The 9,884-nt window shown below is 41.4% G+C and overlaps 1 protein-coding gene across 1 annotated transcript; it reads right to left on the bottom strand.

The window, feature by feature from the left end:
- Window positions 1-8,777: 8,777 nt before the first annotated feature.
- LOC135494348 (putative nuclease HARBI1) lies at window positions 8,778-9,848 on the bottom strand. Its single transcript, XM_064782265.1, has 2 exons — window positions 9,734-9,848; window positions 8,778-9,589 (listed from the first exon to the last, which is right to left on the bottom strand). The coding sequence occupies exons 1-2, from the start codon at window positions 9,846-9,848 to the stop codon at window positions 8,778-8,780; spliced, it is 927 nt and encodes a 308-aa protein (XP_064638335.1).
- Window positions 9,849-9,884: the final 36 nt, after the last annotated feature.

Below are 9,884 nucleotides of genomic sequence, written 5' to 3'. Positions count from 1 at the left end.
TGAAGAATACTTTAGAACATAATATCTGTCAAACATAGGAACTGCATTTAATGTGATCAACGGCGATTTTGATCATGTTTTAGCGCGGAGAAAAGTGCACCCAGAGCATGAGAGCAGAGTATTGGGCCTATACTACAGTACACCAAGTCGTTGGTGTGAATGCGGAAACAAAATTTCTGGTTCACGCCGGTTTTGAGAGTATTACGATTACGACTTCGAAATCGTAATCGTAATCGTAATCGTAAGCGATGCGGAAACTCCCTATTTATGCCAGTTTCCGTTTTCAAACGAATTCAGGTTAAATCCAAATAAACACTTATTACCAGTGAAAACTGTATGCCCCTATTAAACAATTGAATGTGGATCCGATGTTACATCTGTGGTTCTTCTTTATTTATCAGTGTTTCCTCTATTGTTCCCCAATTCACGTTTTAAGCCAGCACTGACCAAACAACCATATAAGCCTGCTCTATTGTAGAGGAATCACTGGCACACAGAAACACTCACAGATGCTGCACCGGCATTCCAACCACTATAATCAACATAATTGACAATCTGCCCTGAACCAGCTGGTCTGGATTCCTGGTTCCCATCCCAGTCTGGAGAATCGTTATCCTCTAAAGAAGCAGGTTCGGCCGGCAGTTGCGTTGATAGTGTGTTCTGGGTGCAGTACCAAGGTGAGATGTTTTGCCTCTCACTGCCTATCAAAGGCAATAGTATTGCTTAATACATTCTGCATAGTACAGTCCTTCCAGAAAAAAAATGTCCACCGCTTTTTAAAAATATCACCGAGATAAAATAAGATATTTGAATGCGGTTTTCAGCAGAGTATGGTATATTTAGTTGGTAATATATATGTTGTATTTGGATGCACCTAATTCCATCCCTTCATTATGTAACAAACATTTCAAAAAAGTCCAAAAATCTTTTTTTTTGTTTCATGCGCCTTTTCAAAAATTTAATGAGCCCATGAACTGTGCTTTATGACCATAATTTTTTGGCCATTGCAATTCCATAGAGTGTGTTCGATAGTCATGACAAAGGCATATTTTTGCTTAGGATTTTCATGTTATTTTTTTAATCTCTTCCATAACATTTGATAAAGACCCACAATCCTTCGGGTATTAATAAACAGAGAAACAGAGAAACGAAGAAATCGAGAACTTCCCATATCGAGTAGTTAGGCCTTAAAACCTATGTCTATAATGTACGGCGTGAAAATAGACTAATATGCTAGCCTGGTTTCTTCTCCCACGATGAAAGCAGTTCGAAAATGCACTGGGTGGACAGGAGACCAGTCCTATCAGATCAATGGAACATTGTCCATTTCGCAAAACCACGAGGTCGACTGCATGGACTCTGGCATGTCTGGGGCTCTGCCAAGTTAAAATCAATCATAGAATGTATAATTCATGAGACAATGATAAACCGACGATATTGGCCTACTAGTAATGGACTGTAGGGCCTGTGACATATCTCATGTCAGCCTTGTTGGGTATTCAGCATAGTCCAGTCTTAATTAGCAAAGTCTGTATTTTAGATCTACCCGGTGTAACAGTAGATCGTAGTCCGACGTGAGAAATAAAGCATTTCATCTCCGATATTCTCGACTCTGTTGCCCTGCCAGACGCTACCCGCCTTACGAAACAAGCCTCGTCCCCAGGATCAAACAAGCAGGAGGGACGAGGTTACCAGGTCTAAAATTGCCCAAATAGTCTTGGTTGATTGGTTTTTAGTGGTTGTTTTCTTGGTTTTAATAACCTAATACACAGTCAAAACTGTCCAAGCTAGGTCAGGATTTGCTACATGGCTATACGCCCCTTAATTGTTTTGAATTGATGCTACTTCATTTTGAACAAAACAAAATGGCTGTTGGCACACAAGTACTGATTTTTGTAGCAATGCATTGGGAGACGAGGCCTAACTAGTCGATGGGGGAAGTTCTCGATTTCTTCGTTTCTCTGTTTCTCTGCCTATTTTTGATACCCCAATCCTTCATGTATGAGCTGAGTTAACCATAACGACCCTGACTGACTGCATTGCTGACTATGAGGGGCGTTCTCAAAGGTCACCAGCTGTCTGAAAAAACAATCACCTGCAGCGAGCTAAAACTAATCTTCAACATGAAAGAATTTAGCAGGAATTTTCTAGTAACGAAAGCAAAAAAACCTTTGTTGCATCATAGTTCACCCATACACTGTGAAAAAGAACGAAAATAAAATAAAATAAAAAGTGACTTTTTGGACATTTTTAAAATTGCCTGTTACATAATGAAGAGACAGGATAAGCTGCGTCCAAATACATCAGATACATGATCAACTAGATATACCATTCTCTGATAAACCATTTTCCATACCATTTTCGGACAAGTGAACACCCCCCCCCCCCCCCCCCCCCCGTCTTCGATTATATATCCCAACATCCTCTAAACATGTCAAACCAAACTACTTAGTTGAGAAAAATCTGCTAGACCTTGCCTGGGGTCGAGCCGGGTCCCACGGTTGAAAGTAGCACTCCAGTAGAATGATAATAGGTTATCAATAATAAAGCTCATTTTGATATTCTTATCGCAGCCCGTCATCTTCATTTGACACAAAAGACTGTTGATCCCATAATAGAGACTTGCCCTTTTAGAATAATTTCACAACCAAAATACGAATTTCTGACCAAATATTATTGTGTCTGCCATTGGAGGTAGCCTATATAATCAACAAAAACTCCCGTTGGAATTGCTCATATAGACTCGTTCAAACTCATGTTCATGTGGTATACATGTAGTAAAGCCCATACTATGAAAATGTAGCGGTCACGATGTATATATAGCTCATACCATGATTTAAAAGAGTTTGATGATGTTATAGTGTCTCGTAAGCCTTCATAGGCTGGCATTATTGTACGTAATGGTGACACTTATATAAATATATATATATATACCATGGATTGTAGTATAATTGCAACTTACTCTGCTTTTTAGCTCACCTCTTAGCAGAGGTGAGCTTATCCCATACCGTGGCGTCCGTCGTCCGTCGTCGTCGTCGTCGTCGTCGTCGTCGTCGTCCGTCGTCGTCCGTCGTCCGTTAGCAGGGCACGTTTCGTAACTGTTAGAGCTATTGAGTTGAAACTTGGTACACATGTACCCTTATGTAATGACACCTTGGAGACCAAGTTTCGGTCCGATTCGTTTCATGGTTTGGCCACCAGGGGGCCAAACGTTAAAAGTGAAAATATGCAATATCTCCCTTAATAGTAGTCGGGAAATTTTGAAAAAAATATGGTAGGTACTTCTAGCAAAGGTGCATCATATATCCTCCGGGTTTTTGATTTGACCTCCTTTTCCTGGTCACAGAGGTCAAATGGTGTAAATTGGCCGTTAGGATGTAACGATGGCACGTTTCTAAACTGCAATGACTATTGATCCCAAATTTGGTACACATTTACCCCTTATTCAGGTAATCTCAGGGACCGAAGTTTGGTCCAATATGATTCACCACTTGACCACCAGGGGGCAAAATCCAAAAACCTTTAAAATGTGATTATTCCTTAACTTCTTGCCCGATTGCCACCAATTTGATATCATGGGTACACCTAACCACCATACAGTATATGTCACACATGTTTTTAATTTGACCTTCTTGTCAAGGTCACAGAGGTCAAATGGCGTAAATTGGCCGTCAGGCCGTAACTATGGCACGTTTCTTAACTGCAATGACTATTGATCACAAATTAAGTACACATGTTCCCCTTGGTCAGGTGATCTCAGGTACCGAAGTTTAGTGCGATCTGATTTGCCGTTTGGCCTCCAGGGAGGGGGCCAAATCCTAAATTCTTCAAAATGCCATTATTCCTAGTATAACTTTTCTCGATTGGCACCAATTTTATATCATAGGTACATCTAATTCTAACAACCATTCAATGTGTCACCCGGGTCTTCTTTGATTTGACCTACTTTTCAAGGTCACAGAGGTCGAATGTACTGTAAATTGGCCATTTTGGGGAAATTGTAATTGCTTGGACCTACATCAAACCTAACACTACATGACACAATACCATGCTCTTTATCCATCTTTCCTCCACATGAGGTGAGCACAATGGCCCTGGCCATTTCATTCATTTTTTTAAGACGTAATAGCGGCCATAAGAATCTAAAGAAAATTAAAGTGAGTAGGCGAATTCACGTCGCAACATCACAAAGAAACAGATAACCTTGTTATCACTGGCATTCCAATAAATACATCTTCTCCGGTGGTTTTCGAATAATTTTCCATTTAATCTTTATGGTTTTTAGTTTACTGTTACTGCTAGTGGTAGACGAGAACGAGCGTAGGTACAGTCAAGTTAATATCAATATCAACACCTCCTCATTACAATAATCATCTGACAAAACTACATGTGCATGCATATACACTCTTAAAATTTATTAGACTAATAGTAAAAACAAATAATCTGGTAGTTGCCATTGCACCAACTAATAGTAAAAATAAATAAAATGATAAATAAAATTAAATAAAACAGTCGGTGCAACTACTAGAGTGTAGTGGAACATTAATATGAAACTAGCAATTACCCGTGCTATGCCCGGAGTTTCCGGCATGGACACATGGAGTGTTCGGTAAAGCCGTTTAATTTGTGTACATTCCTGAAGCAGTGGACCGGCCTCGTTCTTTACCCTAACCACTGCGACAAGTGGCGAGCTTTCTGGAGGTTTTGTACCAACGACTTGGCCCGCTGTCAACCATGTGGTGCCGATAGTTTATCAACTGGCTGCAAGGGGCGCTGTAGTCGGAATAATATTTGCAATGATTTTCGCTAATTAACACCAATTTCTTTTTAAATAGTCGTATTTCAAGTTAACTTATGTAACCTGAGATTTTATCGTATAAAGATTTTTGCATTTAATTTTTTTGTTGTTATTTATTCGCATTTAGGTCAACTATGTATACGATTAAACAACAGGAGAAATGAAGCGTAGGTACCAGCTACACTATTATGTATGCTTAAGTATATACATGTACGTCGAGCATTCTGCTTCGATGACAAACAATGTCCTAACAGTTTCGTTACATCAATACCCATTGGCTAATCGGAATTCCCGCTATTGGTGGCAAGCCACAAGGAGACCACATTAGGATGACATGATGGGCTGCCCAGGGAGTCTAAATATGGGGGGGGGGGGGCGTGCCGGATTTGGTGGAAGGTATAACCATCATAGAGAAACATTTGTGTTTCATTATGATTATAATTTGGCCGTTATTTGCCCCTCAAAAGAACAATATATATTGGGTTGTTTTTTTACAAATTATGCTGATTAGAACCTTTTAAATTTTCCACGAAAATTTAGCCGAAAGTTTAAAACCGTGTTCCATATAGAGCCATATAGAGTCCTTTTGGGAGGTCAAGGTTCGGAGAGGCATGACAATTGCCCCCTATTTCAAAATGAGTCAATTGGTTGGCATGCAGTCGGAGTCATTAAATTACATGTAAGAAATTCAATGGGATAGTAAATTGTCCTGTTACGTTTCATCGTCAGAAACTGGCCTGTCTAGACTCAAATACGTTTTGGAAGAGCCATGCAACTTGTTTATTAGCATGTCGCTGTACTTAAGTTGTCCGTTTCGGAGTTTTAGTAACCCCTTGACGTATACATTGATGTTGATCGAGGTCCGGAATCTATATTACATTAGTGTGTTAAACTAACAACAGGCGGCGCGCGTGTGTCATGTCGGCCTGGCTTTGTTGCTTTCGTCTTAAAAGTACGATTTTGCTGGTTTTATTGGCACTTATGCACTTTAAACGTGGTCGAATTCCAACCTCAAATTTGACGTAACCGTACCCATACGTATAAACAAAAACAGATTAGTTTCAAAAAACCATTGACTTAGAAACCAGAAATATAGCCTTTCTTTCAGCAGCTGTAGAGCAGGCACAAGTCTACCGATTCAGACGATTCATGTACCACTGAACTGCATTTACTCTATTCTACCCAATTGTCTTTACTTCTTATTCTTTCAGTTAAGCAATTCATCACCATGTTGCATTGTGTGTACTGCTGTTTTTACAGCTGACCCCAATTTTGAGGCAAAGGTCCTGTTGAGTTCTTTTATCCCCCTATGCGCCGCTAGTGTATACACACATGAATACTTAATGAATACTTGTCGCCAACTTTGGCGACAAGAAGCGTTCGGCTGACGCCTCTCGACGCCAAAGATGGCGGGCAGTGGATCCCTGTCAGAGCACACCTGCCCAGAATTGGCGTCCAGTAGCGTCTTTTTCGCCACTTTAACCCATCATGGGCCATGCAGCGCGAAATCATGTGACATCAAGACGCAAGCTGATTGGCCATAGTCTCGCCGCCGACGCCAAGTCAAGCGGCCATCCGTAGCACACCTGGCTTCCTCTTGCGTTCAAACGCGGCGACACGCGTCAAAAATCAAACATGTTAGATATTTGGCGTTTAGTTGCGGCAAGTGGCGTCAAGTCGCGTTCGCCGACGCCGTTCGTAGCAGACTGGGGATTTTTCAGGCGTTCAGGACTCTTGCGGCAAAAAAACGCCTGTGAACGCCGAGGTTGGCCGCTAGTGTGCTGCGGGCTTTAAAGAGAGTTGCCATGGTAGAGCTTAGGGCAATCCAGTGGGTGGGTAATAATACGGAAATTAGCATTAATAGCCCACAGTGTTTAAAAATAGAATCTACTTGGATTAGTTTCCTTTTGTACTTTTCAACAACAAGCTTACTTGTAATACATGTGAAAACTTTGTAGTGTGTGCATGTAATATTCGGTGGATAAGATCCCTTTGGTGCAGGTGTGTCAGTTTACAATGGACCATAACAGTGATCTATCTGTCATCCCGCAATCATTTCAGGTTAGGTAACCATCGAAATGTGATGTTGGTTGGAACAGTAACAGAACATTCCCTTTTATTGTATTGTTAGAACTGTCCAAAATCTATCGGCACAGTTAAACAGTTCTAGAACTGTTCCATACCACAACAAACCTAATGGGATGATCGAATGACGTTCGATGGGATATGGGGTTCTTCTTGGCGAGATTGCTGCCCTTATCCCACCACGCATGGCGGATTTACGCAGGGAAATTTACACCAAATAACACCCGGCTGAAAGGCGTCTGATGCAGGTCGGGTTATGATGGAAGGGCAGCCCGTGGCCAACAAAATTGGAATATTCATTTTGCCAAACTGCAGACAAACTCGGCCAAAATATATATTTTTCCCACAAGACTTTGGCTGATATTTTATAAAGTTCCCTTATTTTGGTCTTAAGGGCACCTTTCATAAGGCAACCTTAGCGGAAGGCTTCCTTCACTAAGGAAACCTTATCCATTGTCATTTTTAGAAGCGACCTTATGTCTTTCCTTTATGAAGGAACTCCTTTTGTGAAAGGCCTTCTTGAGGTGCCCTTTGCTGAGGAAGACCTTACAAAAGGCCTCCCTTAAACTGATTTAACAAGTGGAGCACAATGGCTCATGATGTAATGAGTAGAGCATTTGAAATGAAAATACCCTCATCTGCTGTGCTTTGCACTTGCACTAGGCCCATATACTTTGAAGGCTATGGAGGCAAAGGTAGCAAAAGCTGGTGACGGAATTAGGAAGAGGAGAGTATTTTCTGAACTAGAGAAGCATTTGCTGCTGCAGCTTAGTGAAAAGGAAAGGGAGGTAATTGAACTGAGGCAGAATACATCCAAGATACTGAAACAAAAGAATGGTGCCTGGGATCGTATTGTGACGAGTTTTAATTCGCAGAAAGGTATTGAAGCTACAGATGGGAAAACTCTAAAAAAGATTTGGGACAATCTCAAAACTAAGGCGAAGAAAGATGTGAGCAAAGAAAAAAAAGATCGTCGGTTAACAGGCAGTGGTGAAGCGGATCCAGAGGCAACGGCTGATGATGTGTCCCACCTTGTGTCTTCAATGTGCAGTGATGTTCTGAAACCACTTGATAACGACATTGATGACGATACAGGATATCATAAAGAAGGTACTTTGATTTCACTTTTTATTAACACACTTCATTACAAAGTCCACCATTTGGTCGGAGAAAACTACATACAACCACACTACATTATTACGGAGTCCACTATTTTGGTCGAAAATACCTCGGCAGAGAACTAATGATGATTTAACTTTGTAGACAAAAGTATACTCCATTCAATATAATACAGCGCCTCTCACCTGGCCCCAAGGTGCCTTATCTCTAATGGTATTCAGTTATTGAGCCACTACTCAGACTACCTGGAACCAGGTCAGAGATGCAATACTATTCTGAATAGTAATAATATCATCTCTTACAATTTCAGATGCCAAAATGAGTTTCTTGCCATCATTAGATCCTGCGTCTGCATTCGGAGACGTTCAGCCGAGTTTTCCCAACCCACCTGTACATGTACAGCCACATCAACCAGAGCCGTGATCATCATCAGCTACAAAGCCGAAGAACCTAAAGCCAGCTACATTGGAGGTCGTCAAAGGCAAAGCGCAACGTAAACGAGCTAACGGTCCTGAAAATCAAGCTTCAGAGAATGATGCATCTGCTACGGCATCCCCGTTTGACAGAGCGCTTAAGATGCAGGAAATAGAGCATGAACTGCAGGTGAAACGCCTAAAGCAAAAGATGGCATTCGATGAGGAAGACACTCAGAGCGCATGGAATTGATTAAAATGCAACAGGAATTCATACAGCATTTGCATTACAGGATGGAACCAGCTTCTAATTCGTCTAATCAATCGGGATACTCTCTTTACAATATTTATTCACAGATGAATTAGTAACGGAAATACTGTTCAACTATAGTCTGTCTCATGGCATTGCCAAGCACATCATTGTCGTTCATATAAAGCGCATTGTCATGTTCATCTTCTTCGGGTTCATCTTCTTCATCTGAAATTTCTGGTTCCCCAAGGTCTCTAGCTATATTATGGAGCACAGCTGTAGCAACGATAACTTTCATAGCCGTTTCCAATTTGCACCGGATTCCAAATTTCAAGCAGGGAAAGCGCTTCTTCCAAACCCCAAACAAGCGTTCGACAACTGAACGAGTTCTCTTATGTGCAGTATTGTAGCGGTTTTCAGCTGGGTTATTCGGGTTGCGAAATGGTGTCATCAGGAAGGGTCGGCATGGGTATCCCTTGTCACCAAGCAACAGCCCGGGTATTTCATTGTTTTCAAACCGATTGCAAATCAGACTGTTGTCAAAAATCCTAGCATCGTGAGTTGAACCAGGCCATCTTGCCACAATGTTTAAGAAGCGGAGGTCCGCATCGCTTATGCCCTGGACGTTCAACGACATGAATGCTTTTCTGCATCGATATATCTCCTTATTTTCCACGGGTGGGGCTTGAATTTGAATGTGCACACTATCCACACATCCAACAACATGCGAAAAACAAGCAGTATCCATGAATTTCTGCTGCATAGTAGTTGCTGCGTGACAAGATGGAAACCGTATGATTTGGGCACGTTTCCTGGCAATTGCTGAGGAAACTTTGGCAACGATTTTCGATAATGAAGCCTGTGAAATATCCACAAGGTCCCCTGCTACAATTTGGAAACTACCACATGCATAAAAACGCAATGCTGCTTTGAGTTAAATACTTGGTGGGATCGGGTTTCCACGATTATCAGGTGGCTCTGGTATGTCGTCTTGCAGGATATCCAAAATGTTGGCGAAGCCTTCTCTGGTAAATCTGTAACGTTTTTTAAATTCTCTATCATTCCTACGTCTATCTGGATCAACGTAAATGACGTGACGAATCCTTGGACCTTGCAAATCACCAATATTGTTTATATCCTGCAGCCTCCCTAAGTTTGCTACACGGTTTAGGTAATCGCCCATGTTGCTCCTTCGGAAATCACCAACAAAATCACCGAA

Source organism: Lineus longissimus, chromosome 10 (genome assembly GCF_910592395.1).
Source record: "Lineus longissimus chromosome 10, tnLinLong1.2, whole genome shotgun sequence".
In the NCBI taxonomy this organism is placed as follows: Eukaryota; Metazoa; Nemertea; class Pilidiophora; order Heteronemertea; family Lineidae; genus Lineus; species Lineus longissimus.
Note: the sequence above shows the minus strand (reverse complement) of the source record. Positions and strands in the feature narration are given on the sequence as shown.

Coding starts and splice junctions, on each gene's coding strand:
- LOC135494348 (XM_064782265.1), bottom strand. CDS start 9,848: ATGGGCGATTACCTAAACCGTGTAGCAAACTTAGGGAGGCTGCAGGAT. Junction 9,590..9,733: donor TTACGTTGATCCAGATAGAC/GTAGGAATGATA, acceptor AACTCAAAGCAG/CATTGCGTTTTTATGCATGT.